A 22024-nucleotide genomic window follows, 5' to 3' on the forward strand; every position below is an offset into this window, starting at 1 on the left:
CCGTTTATCGAACAATCCTTCTCTCGAGGTGTTATGTTTCGCAATAAAGGGAATCGTAGGAAGTAACAATAAATTTCAATTAGAACTGCGGTCTGTCGGCGACTACGGGCAAACTATGGGTGAATTACGATCAACAAAAAGTGAGTAGAGTGTCCTGATCGAAAAGCGTCCAAAGTTTGAGTATTAAAAAAGAAAAAAAACAAAAAACAAAAAAAAAAAAGAAAAGGAAAAAGAAAATAAAAGAATACTCCCAACTAGTATGTAAAAGTACCATCTATTACATGAATGATCATCGCAACTTTTTTCAAATACGTATTTGAAGATAAAAGAAGAAGAAAAAGAGAAATTCTAAAAATTATTATTTTTTTTTTTCTTTTTTTTTTCTTCTTTTTCTTTTCCACGTAATTCCAACCGTAAAGTAAGATTTGTAAAAACGTCACGGCAGGTTCATGAAATTTTATCAACCACGGTAGCGTCGTTAATACGGCAGAAGAAAGGAAGCCGGCACTGCTCGTTTCTACAAAAGCGTTAAATCGAATCATAAAACGTTTGATGGTCTCTCGAGAGCCTGGCATTCGCGGTACGATTTTGTCGCGCGAGTTTTCCCTCGCGGAAAATAGTTCGAGCACTTTCCAAGGGCCTTAAAGGAAGCGAAGCGTTGTTTAGCGTTTTTTTACACGGTACGAAGAAATCATTCTCCTTTCACCGATAGACTTATAAGGATATATATGTATGTACGTATATATCTATCTATGCATGCATGTATATAAGTATGTATGTAAGTATATATATATATATATATATATCATGAGGTGGGTTATATTTGAAAGATTTATTTCCGTAAATTATTATCATTGGATTATAAATGAAATTGCAAAATTATATTCGTTAATGTAATATATAAATATATTTGAAATGTAGAATCTACGTTATTCGTAGAATTATAGAGAGGGGGAGGGGAGGGAGTGTGGGAGAATGGGGATGGGGAGAAAAATAACAAATAAAAGAAAAGAAAAAAAAATAAAATATATAACAAAATTTTTCGTATAATGTGCATAATAATGTTAGGAGAAAGGATAGCGAGAGACGCCGTTGAAATTTTTCTAGTTAATTTCGCACTGCATGAGAACTCTTCTCCGCACGGCATCCGTTCGTTCCCTCCCTTCTCGAATGCAAATGCGTAGCGCACAAAATGGCATGCTTTTCCAACGTAAAATTTCAAGCCGCGGTGCATCGAATGAATGCACCTAGTTGCGTTCTCTCTCTCTCTCTCTCTCTCTTTCTTTCTCTTTTTCTCTCTTTCTCTCTGTCTCCCTGTTTCTCTTTTTCCAGCATGATACGTGTTCCAAATTAACGAAAGTAAGAGAAACGTCGATATAACGCGACCCTTGTCTAATGCCCACGGCACTCGTTGTTGCAGGCACACACTCCTCTGCTCGCGGCGGATACGAGACACGTGAGTATCAAAGCTTTTGAGAAATTTCATATTCGTTCGAACAAATTTAAATAGAATTTTTTTTTCTTTTCCTTCTCTCTCTCTCTCTCTCTCTCTTTCTCTCTTGTTTTTTCTTTTTTTTTCTTTTCTCTTTTTTTTTCTTTTTTTTTTCTTTATCTTTTTTTTTTTTTTTTTTTTTTTAAACAAAATTTAAATGCCATCTATATCAAAGGGAATTTATTCGAAGGTGGAACAGAATTAAAAGGATTCGATGAGCTTGAAACAGTTATACTGTTAATTAGATAATTAATTGCGATACTAATCGTTGGTCTGTACGGAATCGTTATGCAAATTTGTGTTAAATTTTGTCCATTTGCCGAATCACGTCATTATCTCTCTTTCTCTCTCTCTCTCTCTCTCTCTCTTTCACTCTCTTTCTCTCTCTATTTATCTATCTATCTATCTATCTATCTATCTATCTGTCTATCTCTCTTTTAATATATATCTAACGTTTGGTAGAGAACGACCCGTTAACACTTTCATTTCCCTTATACTAATTTCACGTACAATTTGGTTAACTCCATTATCTATTTATTTATTTATTTTTTTTTTTTATTTTTTATTATTTTTTAAATTACAGAAACAGTCATGAATTATTTAATTAACAATGAATCCAAAGGGGGATCATTCTTGTCGAAATAACGTTTCCATTAATATAACGATTATCATTACAAATGTGTGCTCTCCTTTTCTCTGTGTGTGCGTGACGTATTTGAAATTATGTTAATTTATGAAACATGCGATAAATGTTCTATACAATATTTTAATTGCCTACGTATACATATATTACACACACACACGCACACACACACACACACACATATATATATATATATGTACATATATGTGTCGATAATAACCAATAAGGTTGTCGTTATTGCATTATCGACTATATATTGTGGTTTTTGTGCGGTCATGGTTACCAATTTACCGTTCGCTATTGATTACTGATTTTATGATAATCCATGATGGCACATGCATTTGCATCGAAACGATTCTAATCGTTTATCCTTATTCGAACTTTCTTTTTTTTCTCTCTCTTTTTTATTTATTTATTTATTATTATTATTATTTTTTTTTTTATTTCTTTCATGCGGCAACGAGTAATCGATTCGAGAAGAGATCAAGTAAGTTTCCTCTTGATTCTTAAGTCTTATTAAAGAAACTCGAATCGATTCGCCGAGTTAGAAGGTAAAGTTTCTTAGGCAGTCAAATGTCAGCCAATCTCTGATAACGTCACCGTCGTCGTTGTAGTCGTCGTACTCGTCGTTGTCGTTGTCGTCTTTGACGCCGTTGCCGCTTAAACGGCCGATTGGGAAAGTTCGGCCTGATTAATCTCGAGTTAAATTAGATAGCGTGCGTCTCTCTAAAACGGAAGCCGTGAAGAACGAAGGATTGGATGATGAAGAGAAAGAAGGGATGCGGCGGAGAAGAGAAGAGAGTAAAATAATTTGTCACGTGTACATTATGAATCACTTCCTGCGACCTCTCGTCCGATGATCTTCTTATCAGATGCACGCATAGAAAACATTTTTATTTCTTTTCTTTTCTTTTTTTTTTTTATAGAATAAACACCAGCGAGAAAATTTTGTTTTTCCCTCTGATTATTTCTCGTTCGCGTTGTTGTACTTTTGAATAATCGCTTTGATTAAATTGACGGAACGTTGAAACGTTTTTTTTTTTTTTTTTTTTTTTTCGATCTACTTTTCTAATAGCAAAGATTTAAATCCTTGGCGTTATTTTATACGGGACATACCTTGGAACCGTACCTCCCGTTCGTTGACTCCTCGAAAGTTCCAGCACCACCAACATTACCGATTGTTCGGGAAGCGAGTCCAACAAGCTCTTAACCGAGAAAGATTCATAGCCGACCTGATTCGATTTGCACCGGCATTCGAAATTTTACGGGAACGTATGTAACTCATTCGTCTCACGTACTCGCAGAAAGAAAGGAGGCCAAGCAGGTTCGTCGTTGTTGTTTTCGAAAAAGGGTAGTGTAAAATAAAAATATGAAGGATTAAATATGCAGGAATATATATATATATAATATAGTAATTATTGACAGAGGGATAGGGCTAAAGGGATGATTGAAATAATTTAAAAAGTAAAGCTCTTTTAACGTTGATTACATTTTTCTTTTTCCAATATTTTTTTTGATTTTCGTATTCGTTTCTAGTCCGTTACGCTTTCGCGAAACATTTTTCTCCCGTCCTTCCCTCCCTCCCCCGTCCTTCTTTTTCTTTTTTATTTCTATCTTTTCTCTTTTCCTTTTCGTTTCCTTTGTTTCTTTTTTTTTCTTGTCTCTTCTTTCCTTTTTCTTATTAAACGAGTTAAAAAGCATAGCGAAGTGGGGGGTGGTGGGGGAATGGGTATAGGGCGGTACGGATTCCATCACGGAGAAGATGCTTTTAAGGGCACTTCCGTTATATCCACGGAGCTGAGCTAATTTTCACGTCGTTGGATTCAAGAAGGAGAGGAGAGATGAGGGGAGGAAAGGAGTCGTCGTCGTCGTCGTTGTAGTCGTAGTCTTCGTATTTCAGGGATTAGGAAAATTATTATGCAGCTCTGTGCTCAGACATACCCTCCTATATGCAATCCTATATCCAACTTGGACGGTGTGTCGTTAGCATAGGTGCGTAGTCGTATAGTATAGTTAGAAGTACATAAGTAGTGACCTCATGGAAAAACCGGTTGGCCGTTAGTTCGTGTAGTAATGCGAAACGTTGCGGGCACGATATAATCGTAATACGAGAATAAGCGTAGGATCGATTACGTTTTAATTTCGCTAACTCGCTCGTCGTCTTTATGTTCCAAATATTTTTTTTTATCCCTTTTATTTTATTTCCTTCTTTTTTCTCTGTCTCTCTCTCTCCCTCTCTCTCTCTCTCTCTCTCTCTCTCTCTCTCTCTCTCTCTCTCTCCCCTTCTGTTTTTTTTTCTATTTTTTATAATTAATAAACCACGTTGCGAACTGGAAATACGGATCTACTAAAACTTTTCTTCAGTTTTATTTTGTTTTTTTATATTTCTCTCTCTCTCTCTCTCTCTCTCTCTCTCTCTATCTATCTATCTATCTATCTATCTATCTATCTATCTATCTCTTTCCTTTAACGTCATTGTTTAGACTTTTACTAAGCGATTACAAGCAGAAACGTGTACTACGTTCTAATAGCAGAGAATCGAAACGTTAATGAGGTCGTCTTTAATATAATTACATGAACGTTAGGAAAGAGAAAGAGAGAGAAAGATAGAGAGAGAGAGAGAGAGAGAGAGAGAGAGAGAGATTGAAGGAAAGCTTAATACACATAGGTTTATCTGCGATAACCCGCTAGAGACATTTACTATCGACAGTGACACACGCAACGGTGTCCTTAATTAAATCTAACTACTTGCGATTCGTTGAAATTTCCTCGCGTGTTCTAACGCACAGGAAATTCTCTAATATCCATAAATAGGCATAAGCAGCAATCCCTATATCTATTTGACTAAGTTTCATGTCACTTTAAAATCGATCAATTTTGTTCATTCATTCTATTCGTTTCATTTCGTTTCATTCGTTTGATACGTTCGTAGTAACAAGGATTGTTGTTCCATCTTGAGATGCTTATCTTCGCGAGTAATTTCGAAATCCATTTTCCGCGGCGGGACTTAGAGCGTCGCAGTTCGAGACGGAAATTCAGAATTCCGGACACAGCATCTCTCTCCTTCTTCTCCCACGGGAAAACACGTCCCTATTTCACATTATCCCGCTTCGTCGAAATCCTAATTCCATTAGAACTGTGAGCTACTACTAACCCCTTTGATTCTGTCCTCTTTCCTCTTCCACCTCCTCCTCCTCTTTTCTTCTCCTCTTCTCCTCCTTTACCTCCATTGTGTTCTCCTTCTCTGTACTATCCTTTCTACGCTCATTCGATATCGCCCTTGTTTTAACTCAGTGTACAGAGCACGAGGAGTATATCGGATATTATAATTTCTCTCTCATAATTCCCATGTAAACTATAATCGACAACTCTCTCTCTCTCTCTCTCTTTCTCTCTCTCTCTCTCTTTTCCTCTTACATACACACATCGTATATCATGGATTATTCTATGTAGTGAATATCGATCTTCCTTAAAGAATCTCTATTATTGTAACCATCCTGTGAATATTTAATAACGAGACAATGAAGTATAACGTTTCGCTGATCAAAATATTTAAATAATATAAATATTTTTGTTCTACGTCGGTTTGTTTTGTTAAACGATGAACGTTTAGTTCGTGATACATTCGATCGTCGTTTTCTTTTTTTTTTCTTTTTTTTCTTTTTTTTTTTTTTTTTTTAACCTAAGAGAAAAAAAAGTTGATATCAGGGATCAGACGAAGGTACTTCAATGGATAAATAATAATCTTTCGAAGATATCTCTGTATTAGATCATCGTCGTATATATTTTGATCAGTGAAAGTGTTCGAAGGATGTCTGGGACTCTCCTTTTTGAAGGGGGAAAAGAAAGACAATTCATGGTACGTCACTAACAACTAATCTCGGCAATTTGCGGTGACACGGTAGGGTCGTACCGACGCACGCACGTCAAGTCGGGATGATTTATACGACGTGTCCCGTTATAATGCTGGTATCCCATAATGCAATGCTGGGAGGGTGGAAGCACAGGAAGTGACAGGAAGAGACGACCTCGCATGGTAGCCACTAACCATGGACCCAACGATGACCTCTTACCGGTAATGGACACTATCGTGGATCCCTCGACCGTGTCGCTGTTCAAATACCAACGATACTTCCTCCCTTTTCTTGTTCTAATATCATTAAAACTTATATATATATATATATATATATATATATATATATATGTATTTATATAGACGCACACACAAACAATATATTTTATAATCCAAATGATAAAATTCGATAATAAGTGTTCGAAGATGATATTTGATTATTTCATATATCTAATATAATAATCAGCTGATTTATCGTTATAATTCTTTTTCTTTTTTATTCTTTCTTTCTTTCTTTTTTTTTTCTTTTTTTTTTCTTTTTTTTTTGTCGTCTTTTTATCTGTATGACTTTAACACCAGATGGTCCGATTTTAAAGGACAATATAAGTATCTGCGGATTATGCGTTTGACGACGACGTGTATAATACTAAATGCAATCAAAATGGTTGTAAGGTGGAAATGGGTGGAAATTCTTCGAGCGTAAGTCGAAGAGGACTGAGAAAACGACGAAGCGTAAATAACGATGACAGAACGCTTCCAACGTGTTACGTTGCATTCATCTTTGGATAGAGAAACAGAATGTGTTACATGAAGTTAGAAAGAGAGAGAGAAAGAGAGAGAGAGAGAGAGAGAGAGAGAGAGAGAGAGAGAGAGACAGACAGACAGACAGAGATATATCGTATTAGAAAAAAAGAAAGTAAATTGTAGGACGATGAGAGGGATCATTTGCTTTTGTACTATTAATTATCTCTTTCTCTTTGGATTTCCTTTTCAAGTATCATTCAACGACTCACTCTTTCTCTCTCTCTCTCTCTCTCTCTCTCTCTCTCTCTCGTCTGTTTTTTCTGTTTTCTTTTCTTTTTTCCCCGAAGCAACTTTCATCGGACGTTCTCTAGAATAAATAGAGCAGATTGAAATGTAAAAAAAAGTAATGACATTTACATTGAATGACAAAGTGTGAATTAATTCTTTCTTTCTTTCTTTCATTCATTCATTCATTCATTTTATCTTCCTTTTTACCCCTTTCATTTGTTCTTTTTTTCAAGGCGAAAAGTTAGGAAATTTTTTTCTAGAAAATATATATGTTTTAAACAGTATCTCACAGTTCGAACGTAAAAGATCCAAAATGGACAGGTCAACCGAAGAATCGATAGGAGGAAAGCTAGAAACTATTCGTTTGGAGAGTGGAAAACGAGAGAGAATTTAGTCGGGCTTCATCGGCTCGAACATACATACGTACATATATACATACATACATACATACATACATACATACATATATACATATATACATATGTATGTAGGTACGTACGTACGTCTAATTGCTGCAACAAATTTCGAAACTGACCGGTCGAAGCACGAAATGCCGTTTTCCACGTTCGGAATTGTTGCCGCCGTCGCCATCTCTGACGAGGTTCGCGTATTCCGCAGGTTCGGCTTTTCTCGCTGCATTTGCAGTTCGACCGAACGCATCGAGTAGGTTGACCGCAGTATTTGACACGTTCCAAGTTTATGTACAGCCTTTAGTACCACATTTCGTATGTACGTACGTACGTACGTACGTATAGAGATTAGCAAGTATGTATACGTATATGTAATACTTACTTACTTACTTACGTATTACATAAACTTATACACATGTAAGTATACGTATAACGAATATGACGAACTTTGAAAGAATCCCTTCTTTTTTTTCTCCTTCTCTTTTTCTCTCTTTTTTTTTTTTTCTTTATTTCTTTTTTGTTTCTTTTTTCTTTCAGCGTTATCTGCATACAAAATGCTCGTTCCCTATCTCGTCGCTGATTCCAATGCAGATGGGACGGAATAAATTATGATAATACAGTGCGATTCTCGAGCGAGGGAAATCAGCTCTAAAGATTTCTAGGCTGTTAGGTATAAAAAAGAGAGAGAGAGGGGGGGAGAGGATCGAAAAAAAAAAAAGAAAAATGAGACGAGAGGAAGATGAGGCATAATATAGAAGTGTCCAATCTAAAACGGGTCACCCTTTTTTTTTCAAATATGATATATCCCTTTGAAATAAAATTATTCGTGAAAAGTAATAGCACGTGGATTCACGGACTATCTCACATAACACGACGATAATAATTTAAATATGAATGCGTTTATAAAATTATAATGATATACATTGAATGAATTAATAGCATTCCCATTTTTGCGAAATATGTATTACGTTAATTTTCGACGTTCGTACTATCTAATGTAATAAAATATCATCGGCTAATATCGGCCATCGTTTAATCGGATAATCAACTAAAAGAAGAAAACTTACGAATGGACAATATCGATTCACCTTTCATAGTTTGATCTTTATTCGTGTTAGCGCTTTCATAAAATTGTCAGAGACAATTTTGTTTCGCCGACGGAGCCCGTAAGGAGCTCGTAAAGCTCATAGAACGATCCCACGTTAAACGAGGTCGAAACAAAGTAGTATAATCCGTGAACCAACAACGATGTGTCTCTTATTTTGCTCTCTCTCTCTCTCTCTCTCTCTCTCTCTCTCTCTCTCTCTCTGTTTTACTTCTTTTTTTTTTAAATAGAAAAAAAAAACGCAATATCGCGCATTTTTTTCATTTTCCACGCGCTTGATTTCTCCCTTTTTTCCGTATTTTCTTTCTTTTTTCTTTTTTTCTTTTTTTTTTTTTTTTTTTGTTCGTTTGAACATTTTTCTACAACGTACAACCAATGCCATTTGCTCTTCTTTACCTCTTAAAAAATCACCCAGAGTTTCACGACTTTCTTAAAGACTTCGATTTACCTTCTCCCAAGAAATATAAGTCCAAAAGCAGTAGACTAATTTATCTTTCATCGGAAAAGTACTGCGAAGAGAGTACTGCGTAAGAAGAAGAAAAAAAAGAAGAAGAAGAAGAAAAAGAAGAAAAAGAAGCAGACGATGACGAAGGGTGATTGAAACGAAAGATAAACTTGGGAGACTTCGTTCGTAGGTTCGTGTTTGATCATTTGGTATTCCTAAAAGATTACTGTCCGCTACAAACATAAACGAAAAGAAATTGAACGAAGTCATTTTAATTAATTGAATCGCGTTTAAGGCGCTGAAGCGACAACTTTCCCTCTCTCTTTCTCTCTCTCTCTCTCTCTCTCTCTCTCACTCACGATCATTTTAAAAATTTTCGGAAGAATATTCTCACGGAAGTTGGGCGATCGTAAAAATTCAGTTTACACCGCACTTTTATCCTTCGCTCTTTCATTCCAGGAAAATGAATCTAGAAAAGAGGTAATAGGAAAAACGAAATAGAAAGAGTGGGAGTGAGAGAGAGAGAGAGAGAGAGAGAAAGATTGCCACGAAGTCTTTTGAACGCACACTATTTTTATCGCACGTCAGACAGATAGTTTCCTTTGATAGCAGAAAAACAGGATAATTGAAAAGCGTATATGTTAAACCATACTCGCTGAACTTCTTTAACACTATCATCACCACTATCATCACTCTTACCTTTCTTACGTTTTGTAAAATTCATATTGTGTGAGCTTAAATGGATTCCTTTTTTTATTTTCTTTTTTTTTTTTTTTATATCGAAATTTCCAAGTAGATTTCATCCTTGAAGAAATTTCTTTAGAACCCTAGTGACGGACCCTATTAACTCCCACGGTTTTAGTCCTTTTAGTCAGTGGTACAAAACGAAAGAATCGAAGAAACCATGTGCGACGTATTTTGCGGGGGAAGAGGAGAGGCAAAAAAGGAAACGGCTTTTTTATTTCCTTACCTCCTATCACTTCCATCTCCGTAATTCAATTCTTTCCTCTCTCTCTCTCTCTTCTTACTTACTTTCTTTCTCTTACTTACTTTTTTTCTCTTTTTTTTTTCTTCTTCTTCTTCTTTTCCCTCTCCGTTTCGTTTGCCATTGGAATGCGACGATTCGTTTATGATTATGAGAATCCAAATAATATCGAAATTATTTCAAGTTTTCATTTTTCCTCTTATTTTAGTTTTAAAATTATTCCACTCTCTTATTACAGCCTTTTATTTTTAAGGGATGTTACCCTATAGTAATTTCGACTTAGAATTACTGAACTCCGTTTAACGATTTACGAGATTCGAACGATCCTCTTTATACCGTCGATATATTTGATCCTAGTGAAGTGATCCTAGAAGCGGCACAAGAGAAATAGACAGAGCCAGAGAGAAAAAGAGAGAGAGAGAGAGAGAGAGAGAGAGAGAGAACGGTGAAGAAAGATGTTTCGATTCAACGACGAACTTCGTTCCATTTTAGCACATACCATTTACGGTTTAGGTCCGAAAGTTTACGACTTTAAGTCAGCTCGAAGAAGAGATCCCTTTTAAGGGATCGTACTTACGCGGTAGTTGAAATTTTTTCATCTCCGAGATTTCGTCTCACTTCCGTAGCATTTACTATACACTATATACTCTCATACATTTTCGTTTCTTCCTTCTTCTTTGTAACCTTTCCACTCCCCCTTCCCTCAAGCCCTCTATACCACCCGTTTCTTATTTTTTGTTCTTCCCCTTTACGACGTCAAGTAAAGTAACAGAAATATCGTTTCTTTGTTCTTGTATTTTCTTATTTTTTCTCCTTTTTTGTTTTTCTTTTTTTTTTTTTTTTGTTTTTTTTTCCATCTTTCATATGAGGTTAATAAATTTACACGTGTTTTTAACGGGGAAAGATCCAACATGGGGATTGTTATTTCCAACGAAACGATCGTCGAGAGTTTACTGGCTATTCTCGACTACTAATTCGGGATATTTTTATCGCACACTTTCGATGCAATAAAACCACAATAGACCACGTGGTAGGTGTACGAAAATTTTCCATGGCAATTTTCTTTTTTTACTTTCTGTCTTTCTCCCTTTCTTTCGCTCGTTTTTCTTTTTTTTTTTCTTTTTTCTTTTTTTTCTTTTTCTTTTTTTTTTTTTTTTTTTTTTTTTTTTTTACTCGTTATTTGCTTTTTATTTTAAGCCACTCGTTAAATCGTACAGAAAGAGTAGCGTGCATACATACGTGCAATACCACGTACGTATAACCACGTGTGTCGGAGTAAATACTCGATGCTTTTTTTCTTTCCCTTTTTCTTTTTCTCTTTATTCCCTCCCATCCTCCGATCCCTCCTCCCCCTACCCCAAGTGAATTTTTTCTGCGAGCCAATTCCCTCGTTTCCGAGAGCAAAGGCGTTTACGTTTCGTAACCATAAAATAAATGTTCCAACGAGTAACACCCAGGAATCATTAAAATAAAGAAGATAAAAGAAATAATATGTTGGTCAATTTATATAAGTATTTAAATATTTATGTAGTTTCGTTGGAATCGTTCTGATCGTCGACAAAAAAATCATCGAAAAAAGAATATACATACGTTTATATATATATATATATATATGTATATTTCGAATAATTTACATATTAACATAAACAACTTGTATTGAAATGCATACATACGTCGTACATAGAGACGTCAAATTGCTATAACTATGTATATGATAGTTCTATTCTTCCTTGGTCACAATCTGACAAACAAACCGACAACACTTCGAAGAAAGGATTTTAAAACGTGCGAGAAAAAGGAGAAGAATATGTAAACGTCTCTTGGAACTTTCGAATAGAATGGAAGGAAGGAAGAAAGGAAGGAAGGAAGGAAGGAAGGAAGGAAGGAAGGTAGGAAGGAAGGAAGGAAGGAAGGAAGGAAAAGAAATGAAGAGAAGAGAGAAGAGAAATAAAAAAGATAAAAAGAGATGAAGGGTAAGAGTAAAGGGGTTGGAAAAAGGGCCTCGTTCGTCCTGGAAGAAAAGAATCGGAAAGAAAACTAAGCGAACGTGACCGGGATAACGTGAGCTCGATTTGGATTCGTCTCTTAACTTGTAGTAGTGGTGAGATGTGAAAGAAGAATAGTAGTAGAAAATATATATATATATATATATATATATATATATATATATATATATATATACAGAAAAAGAGAGAGAGAGAGAGAGAGAGAGAGAGGATGAAGGAGGATAAGGGAGGAGGCCTTTAGCGAGGGGGCACGCTGACGCAGAATACAGGATTGGAATAAATTTACGGTCCTTCGTGCCGGATTAATACCGTTCCTGTCAAGCTCGACGTTGCATTCCGCACTCCTTTCCACCTTCAACCCTCACACCTCTATGTCACCTTCCACTTCCCATTCCTCCTCACTCCCTTCTTCACCTCTCTCTCTCTCTCTCTCTCTCTCTCTCTCTCACTCTCTCTACAATTCTCCCTCAATCCCTCTGCTCCCTCCCTCTATGGACTTTTACACTTGGGCCAATCGACGATAAAAGCTCGGACGAACCACTGCTAATCCTGTGCTCTCCGCCTTTTGCACTTCTATCTTCTCTATTACGCGGTCCGAGTATTATCCTTTAACGTTCTATCCTCATTGTCCTCTTTCCGAAGTTGTTCCTTCCCTTTGTATTTTATTTTTTCTTTTTCTTCCTCGACGAATATTTGCATTTGAATTTATTCGAAGAATGAAAATTTATGTATGTATATATATATATATATATATATATATATATGTATATATATATGTATTAATTTATTTATTTTTATACGTGTGTATATTTTTAACAATCACGTGTAAAATAATTGATCATCGTTAAGAAAAGAAAAAAATAGTTGGATATAGATTCGTTTTTATACTACGTAATAGTATTCACAAGAATCTACAATCTATAACATAATTACATAATTACATATATTACATTCGATCGTTCACATTTGTACATACAAAATTTTCATTTAAATTTTTAATTGGCGATAACGAAGATTATATAAAGTTCCTTAAACGTTTCGTCTCGTATCGTACGATTTCAGTCGCAATGAATATGGCGCAAACAATGAAAATAAATATTATAAACAAAGCTGTGTATTACTTTAGACTTCACTCAAATTCTCTCTCTCTCTCTCTCTCTCTTTCTCTTTCTCTCTCTCTTTCTCTCTCTGTGTGTGCGTGCGTATGTGCACTCATGTGTGTATATAACAAATTAGTCTCAAGGCCAACGTTCTTATTTACATTCGTATCTTATGCGTTTAGTCTTTCTCTCTTTCTCTCTCTCTCTCTCTCTCTCTCTCTCTCTCTCTTTCTCTCTCTCTTTCGTTCTCTTTTTCTCTGTTATACGACGATCGAAGTAATTTAGGATAACGTCGAAAAGCGTGGGAAGGCAATGTGAAATCTTAAAAAACATATTCGAATAATCGAGAAAAACAAAGAGCGTATTATGCGAGTATGTATACCTCCTGGTACGTTCCATGACGAGGGATATATTTTATGTCTAAGAGGCGAGGATTTTAGTCTCGTTTTAGTTTCGTTTGCTTGTTTAACTGATCGATCGAATTTAACCTCTACAATGGCGACTCTCGGTTAAAAGGTGGAAATTGGAAAGGGTGGGGGTGGATCAAGGGAGGAGGGAGATGCGGGCGGGATGGGCAAATTGTAAATATTTGTTTTTCAACGGAAAATCTTGCGAGTCTTCTTCGAATGTGTTAACAATATTTCAAGTAATCGTTGAGAGAGAAAGAGAGAGAGAGAGAGAGAGAGAGAGAGAGAGAGAGAAAGAGAGTGAGAGAGAAAGGAGGGAGGTCGAGGACCAGTGGAGGGTGGGGGGCACGACGGCTTAAGCTCGCTTATCGATTGGATTTCGAGTAATCGTTATTCTTATCTACGAAATTTCTCTTCTCGTTGGTTATTTCATCAATCGTTTTCTCTAATGACTTTTTATTTTCATTTTTCTTTTCTCTTTTTCCTTTTTTTTTCTTTTCTTCTTTTTTTTTTTTATTTTCCCCAATGTTTCTCAATTTTCATCGTTCGAATTAAGCTTTTATATATGTTTTTACTCCTCTTTTCTTTTCTCTTTTCCTTTCTTTCCCTTTACGTCGCGGCAAAAGCGAAACAATAAATTTGATACGTTTAGAGCCGATTCGTTGAAAATTTATGGCACTTCGCGACTGCGGGAGAACGTTAAACGCATTACGGAAGTAGAACTGTAGCGGTAAAACCGCGTAAGTGATTCGATTACGGTTGGCATTATATGCAGTGCAGCGATGCATCCCTTTGGGACTTACGTTCCGTGCTTAATTTATAAGATTATCGAAAACCATGAGCGTACATGTACTATACCGACTAATACGTACATATATACATACATACATACATACATACATATATACATACGTACGACTATTGAAACGTTTGACTATCGACAAAACGATTGGGTACAAATCATTCCTTGTAATTACATTAGATACCCATCTAATACAATTCCCATACAGAATTGTCTTTCATCAAACATTAACGATTTTCTCATGAAATAATGACGTATTGGAAAAACGTCCAATTATTATTCAACAATCTTTCTTTCAAAATAAATGACAAGGGGAGTTTTAATAATTTTCTCTTTTAGAATTAGACGCCTAATGATTGTTTTATTTTCTTTTTCTTTTTCATATGAAAAAAAAAAAAAAAAAAAAAAAAAAAAGAAAAGAAGAAGACACATCGCATTCGTTATAATTTTTATTAATTTTAATAAGAATTATACGTATTATCGATTTCGATAAATTTAAAATAATAGAAATAGAAAATTCTTCGTTTTGACATGATCGATGATGTTTCTAAATGTTAAAAGAGAGAAATTCTCGAAGGTCATATTCCTTCGATCGTACAATCTGCGCGCGTCTGAAAAAATAACGACGCGATCGTACCTCCTCCTCATCCTCATTCTTCTCCCTCTTTTCCTCCTCCTCTTACTCTTGCTCCTCCCTTTTGTCTTCTTTCTCTCGTTTCATAAAATTCCGCAAAGAGATAGCGGGCTTGTAGTTCCCCCTATTTTCTCTTTACCCTGTTCGCGTTGGGAATGTGTTCGTAAAAATTTTTTTTATACCCCAAGGCAAGCTCTAAAACTTAAGGCTTAAGCTTCGTGCCTGTTCTATAAACGGTCGTACGAGTGAGAAAGAAGATAGATATAGCCTATAGATTATACGTTCTCCACTTTAATGATAGAATTACTTATCCATGGATAAGAGTATATATATATATATATATATATATATATATATATATATATGTACAGTATAATATAGTAATACTATTACTTAAAAAATATATATATATATGTATATATGTTTTCTTTGTTTTTTTCTTTTGTTTAGTTTCCCTTTTAAATATATACAACTCGTCTCTTGGATTCGCGGAATATTACTTGAGAATACATCGTAGCTTATATCTTAAAATAAAATTTTATAGGTATTATTTTTGACTTGTAGCAGCACGTGCACGACGCGACGCGACGCAACGTAACCTATAACTATGCAAGTACTCAAAAAATAATTTTTCTCTTGGCGTAGTTCGTTTCTTTCCTTTCTTTTTCCTTTTTTTTTTTTTTTTTTTTTTCTTCTTTGATTAAAAAAATCAAAGATAAAGTGGAAGAGAGAGATAGAGGAAGAATAAAAAAGAGAGGGAGAAAGAGACGAAGATCTTTGCAAACATATATGCAGTTTTCATTTTTTTTTTTTTTTTTTTTTTTTTTAAGATAACACGAGAGCTTACCTCTTTTATGCGTATCTGTTCTGTAACCGATGCTCGTGAAACAGGAACGCGTAAAAATGCTGCTTTGGATATCACTTGATGAATATTTATATCGCTATCGGATTCTTCTATTTTCCGCACGTAAAGATAGAATGAAATCCAAGGTACTCCATTCCTCTTCACCTTTTACTCCTCGAAGAGATTGATTTTAATTTTTCTTCTTAATCGATGAGGGATATATTTTTTTGCTTCCCTGTTTCTCTCCCACTCTCTCTCTCTCTCTCTTTCTCTCTCTCTCTCTTTCTCACTTTCTTCGCTTTCGTCTCATGCTTTGGATAATCGATTTTTCTGTGATCTGCGAAAATATGCATCAATGTTTTATTATTATTATTATTATTATTATTATTATTATTATTATTATTATTATTATTATTATTATTATTTAAAGAAAGAAAATGTTTGCGTTACATATATATATATATATATATATATATATATATATATATTTTATGTAATTGAAAGAAATAATTTCGCGATAAGCGAAATTTTGCCTCTGAACAATCGATGATTTCGCATGAGGTTTTGTACGTGAATAAAACGATAGTAAAGAATTTAAGTTAATATTCCCGTCACGCGTTTTCCATTTCTCCATCTCTTCGAACGTTTTAACCATCCATACTTTTTTCCACGTCCAATCCTGGTCTCGTTAATTTTTCTTCATTTTTCTCCGTGCTTAAACGTCGCGTGGTCCCATTAAAAAAAAAAAAAAAAAAAAAGAAAAAAAAAGAAAGAAAGAAAAAGAAAAGAAAGAAAAAAGAAAAGAAAAGAAAATAAAAAAATAAAAATATGAAGAAAGAAATAAAAACTAAATTAAGAAAACAAAAAGAGACTCGTGCAATTAACTTATCTCCTTTAATTCGTTCCTTAATTGAAGAATAAATTAACATTGGTATGTTCTCATATAAAAAGGTCCTTCGAAATTTTATAAATATTTTGTTAACGATGTGAACGACTAAAAACTTACGTTAATTATATGAGTAAATAATAATAATAATAATAATAATAACAATAACAATAACAATAATAATAATAATAATAAATTTCAATATCGTTAAGAGCAGAATACTCGGAATTATGAGAGATTTAGATAATTTTGTATCAGAATATCATTTCTCCTCAACCTTTCTCCTCACCCTTTCTATATATTTGTATATTCTATTAATGATATTATATAATATGCATACCGCGGTATTGTGTTTTTCGTTAACGCAGGTGCGTTTAATTTATGAAACTCGACTGTTTCTGGAAATTTACTATTGCTCGACATATATATATATATATGTGTGTGTGTGTGTGTGTATACATATGTATATGTGTGTGTACAAGTAGATAGATATAGCTATCTACCTATGTACATACCAACCTATCTATAGTCGTGGCCGACGATATTTCGTTAAGCGAATAAATTGTTGGAATATTGTTGAGGGAAATACATATAAAATGTATTGGGTCAATGCATAAGTAGATATACCACACGTAACGTTTATCGGAATTTTGCAGTTATGAATTCGCATACTCTCTCACATTAGACGTACCCAAAACACTTTTCTTCATTAATACGAACAACAAACAATACATTCCGAATATCGTCTTTATCAATATTAATAATGAGGACAAACGGAATCATGCTTTTATCGTGTGTGTAGATATATATATATATATATATATATATATATATATATATATATATATATCATGAACCTTTTACGTGAACGCTAAAACAGAAACAGCCATCGTGTTATCGCGATCGTAAAGAGCAGATAGAAGCGTAAAGTTCTAACGACACAGTCCGTTCATCGACTCTTTATCGTTTCGAACTAAACTCATCACCGTTGACAACGTCGTTTGTCCTCTTTTTTATTATTATTATTTTTTTTTTTTATTTACTTTTTTATTTTATTTTATTTTATTTTATTTATTTATTTTTTTTTTTCCTTTTTTTTTTTTATATGTATAAATTTTTTTCCTTCTCATTTCTTTGTTCTCTATCGAGAATCTCAGCTGCGGAATTTCCGGGTTTGTTACGAAATAACGAAATATATGGGGTAGTTTCAGAGCATGCTACAAATCTTTTGTTTCACGAAATAAGATCGTAACGAGTGGGTGAGATAAAGATAGGAAAACATATACACACAAATAGAGAGAAAGAGAGAGAGAGAGAGAGAAGTATGAAAAGGATTGTGAAATTTTGTCAACAGATCATATCTTTGATAACGGAAAAGCAATTAGTCTTTGTGTTTGGTGTTAGCCATAAGTTTTTAAATGGAGGAAGGACAAAATGAAGAGGAAAGGGGGGAGGGTGTGTGTGAGTAAGTGCTGTTACCGTGGTAGGATAAGATGAGGGACGGTGTAGCTCGACGTAGCTTTATACTACGAAGAACAGAAGCAAGTCCGCTGACCGATCTGACGCCTCGCATAGTTGTTGGAGGTACTCCAATTTTCCTAATGCACTCCGGCCTCGTTGAGTGGCCCCCTACCGTGAAGTAGTTTCGAGTTTCGGGAACTGCACTTGTATCTCGTTATTATTTCGCGCTCGCCATTATGACTATGATCGTTTAATACGTCTACGTACATATATACATGAATACATGAGTACACATACGTACGTATATTCATACATACATACATACATACATACATACATACATACATATATATATATATATATATATGTATGTGTGTGTGTATGAAATACATATATACTCTACGACAAAAATCCAGTTTCTATGAATCAGCCGTGTAGAGTTTAAAGCTTTAAAAATAAGATTAGCAAGTTTGTGATACATTCGCGAGATTACGAAGTCTAGAAGTAGAATATATATATCTTGTTTCTTTATTCGTCTTCGTTATGTTCACACGGATATATACTTACGTATATCCAGAAATTGTCTTTCCGTAAACTAAGAAAACTTATAATTAGAGAAGACTTGAGTTCTTATAAATTAAAAAAGAACTGAACGTTATAAAAGTCTTATATGAGATACAACGCTTCCTTGACAATACTCACTTGTTTTATTTGATTAACGTACGGTCGTTTTTATATGAACGTAGTTTTTATTTTTTTTTCTCTCTCTCTTTTTGTTTCAAGTAAGTTCTTATTTCTATCAATGTTTATCTCATGACATTTTATCCGTCCCTTTTCGGTGAGTAGTGAGTAACTACGTCTCATATGTATGTAAATATAAATATATATATATATATATATATATATATATATATATATATATATTGTAACTAAACATGGTCAACAAATATTACGAATGCAATATTATTTTCGTATATTAAGATTGACCAAATTTAATTTTGATATACGTATATATTTATCAGGATCTTTTCTTTTCTTTTCTTTTTTTTCTTTTTTTTTTTTTACATACATATATATGCATATGTATGCATACATACATACATACATACATACGTAGATAAATATTTATAAAGAATGGAGTACTATTGCATAAGAGACCGCTGTGTGTAGGATCTTAAAGAAAAATCTTACGTAAGTTAAAGTCTTTTCATTTTTTTTTCTCTTTTTTACAAATTCTTACCGAGACTATTAATTCGTAAGAAAAATTAAAGATCTTCCCAATAAATATATATGAGGGCTCGGTACTCTTCATTATTACCATTAAATACATTTTTTGAATTTTGAGTGGTGCAACGTACCACGGATAATTGTATCTGCAAAATAAAGAAAATAATTTTGTATTAGAAAATTGTTATATATAAATAATCGAGAAGTTAATATACGTAGAAAAAGAATAAAATTATTAAATATGAAACTAACAATTTCATTGACAAATTAACACCGTGATCCGATATTCTTTGACCCATGTAACAAGAAACGAATATGAAAAAGAAATGGCTGCACAATAGATTTATAATAAGGAAAGCTTCGGCATAATTTTGTAGGATATATTTTATATCGGAAAACTAAAATAATAATTGAAGATTAATTTTAAAAATTTATATTAACGATATCATTATGATTACTACAAAAATCTTTTATACTTACGTATAAAATATCTGAGATTAATAGACAAAGTGCAACGAATATTGCGAAAAGGAATATCTTTTCGAAAAAGTTATTTATATTGTTGAGAAATCTTAATGAAAGAAAGAAAAATTAATTAAAATCTAATACATATATAATAATAATAATAATAATAATAATAATAATACTGATAATAATTTTAAGAGCACCTTATACTTTTATTGTGATATTTTATACTTCTTACTAACATTTCATAAATTTTTTCATTTTTGCTAATATCAAATTTATCTTTTTTTTCCCCAACGAATGCACGCTCAAACATGTACCTACGAAAAAGAAAACAAAAAAAAAAAGAAGAAAAAAAAATAGAGATAAGGGTCATTGTTTAAAAAACTCGTGTTCCTTTTAAATAGGCCCGCGTGAATGTACACATTTTCATACCCGGTGACACAAAACATTGCACAGCTATGTTGCGTCAAATGTAAGAAAATAATCCAGAGAACTATGCATAGTACTGATTCCACCATCGATATATTGCACAATGCAATGCAAATGATGAAGAAGTGAGATTGAAATTTCTCATAATAACCTATTGAAATGGGATAGTTGTAGATTCTTCGTTCATTATTTTTCGATAAAAAGTTATTCGTCGTAAATGGTTCAATTAGAAAGAAAAAAAGTGTAATTATAAACCAGACGTAAATGGCTGAAATATAACAAGCATAAAAATATTATAACACAAATTGATAGGATTAATTAATAAAAATGATTAATATTCAATAAAATTTTCTTACTATATAAAGCTACAATAAATAGCTTAATATTTTCGGCATACATTTTTATTATTTTCTCGGATTCCCGATTTTTGAATAAACGTAACTCACAGTCATTACGAATCTGATCGAATAATTTTTTGATCTAATTGTAAGAAAATCGATTAATAACATTTATCTTTGTTAAAAAATAATAATAATAAAATTAAAGAAAAAGAAAAAGATAGACGACTTTACTTTTTTCTTTTTAATCAAAAACACTGTATAACCTACAGTGCTATACATAGTCGGCGAAAAACGAATGATGAATTTTAATAATAATTTCGTGTTATAGGGTAAGAGCAAAAAGCCCGATACCTGTGATAAACACGTGAATATAGAATATACAATATTATTATAATACGTCAATAGTTAAATCTTTAAAGTTAAATAAAATTATATAACGAACAAGCATACCTGTAGAATAATACTTATGGATAAGACGAAGATAAAAAAGCACTGAAGAAATAAACGATACTTGCGATTATCGTAAGGCCATAATCCAATGTTACTCATATTTTTTTGAACATTTTTATAATAACTTTGATAAACGTTCATACTCACTCTTGATAATCACTTGACTGCGTTCGCATCGATCGACGAAGTTCATCTAATATCTCAGGAAGATATATTCTGTCTGGTGTTTTTTTTTCTTTTTTCTTCTTTTTTTTCTTTCTTTCTTTTTGTTCCTTCTTCTTCTTTTTTCCTTTTAACCTTCTTTATTCCAACAGACGAATTAATAATAAATTATTTTCGCGCATTAAATGGAAACGAAAGTGTAGCAATTGATTGCAACGATTAAAGAATAATTTCAAAATGGCTATAAACCTATAAAGGGGAGAAAATAGAGGTAAAAGATCGATTTGATTGCATCGTTTATATCGCTCGTTGCAAACTATCAAATTTTTTCCCACAATTTCCCCCTTTGGTAGTCTCAATATGTTGCGCATTCGCAATGCATCCGTACACGAATAAGCATCGTCACTTTTCCGATATACGTCTAATAGAACGGATCACGAGTAGATGTTTATCTCTTTATATAATAATACGTACGTACAACACATATTGATTTTTTAAATATTATCATCGGATATTATCATTGTCATAAACAACGTAACATAACGTTTCATCGTTTAACATTAAATTTATTTTATTTTATGTGAACGTCCATTGTCGACAATTATTATTATTCAATAACGTCTCTTATGCAATTAGATGCAATTAGTTAATTAATTTTCCTTGTAAGAAATCTAAGGAAACATATCTGTATCTTTATTGTCGTTACTTACCGTAAACGGAATATCATTCGTTCATTTAAAATATAATACTTTTTTTATTTTACGTAGATACTTTTAAAACTCCTTTGTCGTGATTTTTAAATTTCTTTACGAGTATTTTTTTTTTTTTTTTTTTTTTTTTTA

General features: G+C 33.3%; 2 protein-coding genes and 1 long non-coding RNA gene across 16 annotated transcripts in view; 1 reads left to right on the forward strand and 2 right to left on the reverse strand.

The window, feature by feature from the left end:
- The window catches only part of LOC118447529 (uncharacterized), a 60657-nt gene extending 44727 nt beyond the window's left edge, over nucleotides 1-15930 (reverse strand). Inside the window, exon 1 of the long non-coding RNA XR_014982882.1 lies at nucleotides 15762-15930. This is a non-coding gene — a long non-coding RNA (uncharacterized LOC118447529). The remainder of the gene's footprint in view (nucleotides 1-15761) is intronic.
- dlg1 (MAGUK family member discs large 1) overlaps nucleotides 1-22024 on the forward strand; it is a 462366-nt gene that overhangs the window by 344821 nt on the left and 95521 nt on the right. For 13 of the 14 annotated variants that reach the window (XR_014982862.1, XM_085660911.1, XM_035879539.2 and 10 more), the window contains one exon: nucleotides 1421-1456. The exons of the other annotated variant lie outside the window; for it this stretch is intronic. Coding sequence is in view for 12 of the 13 variants with exons in the window: in XM_085660911.1 (XP_085517037.1) it covers nucleotides 1421-1456 (36 nt within the window). In the remaining variant the exon portion in view is untranslated. The remainder of the gene's footprint in view (nucleotides 1-1420; nucleotides 1457-22024) is intronic. 14 annotated transcript variants of the gene reach the window in all.
- On the reverse strand, nucleotides 19136-21666 carry LOC146873347 (odorant receptor 10-like). The gene is made up of 7 exons (XM_085658754.1): nucleotides 21168-21666; nucleotides 20233-20380; nucleotides 20001-20117; nucleotides 19813-19903; nucleotides 19585-19730; nucleotides 19346-19478; nucleotides 19136-19278 (listed from the first exon to the last, which is right to left on the reverse strand). The coding sequence occupies exons 1-7, from the start codon at nucleotides 21211-21213 to the stop codon at nucleotides 19231-19233; spliced, it is 729 nt and encodes a 242-aa protein (XP_085514880.1). The 5' UTR covers nucleotides 21214-21666; the 3' UTR covers nucleotides 19136-19230.

Source organism: Vespa mandarinia, chromosome 1 (genome assembly GCF_050613455.1).
Source record: "Vespa mandarinia isolate Hongniang chromosome 1, ASM5061345v1, whole genome shotgun sequence".
Classification (NCBI taxonomy): domain Eukaryota; kingdom Metazoa; phylum Arthropoda; class Insecta; order Hymenoptera; family Vespidae; genus Vespa; species Vespa mandarinia.

Coding starts and splice junctions, on each gene's coding strand:
- LOC146873347 (XM_085658754.1), bottom strand. CDS start 21,213: ATGAACTTCGTCGATCGATGCGAACGCAGTCAAGTGATTATCAAGA. Junction 20,381..21,167: donor CAGTCAAGTGATTATCAAGA/GTGAGTATGAAC, acceptor CCATTTCAATAG/GTTATTATGAGAAATTTCAA. Junction 19,904..20,000: donor TATCACAATAAAAGTATAAG/GTGCTCTTAAAA, acceptor TCTTTCATTAAG/ATTTCTCAACAATATAAATA.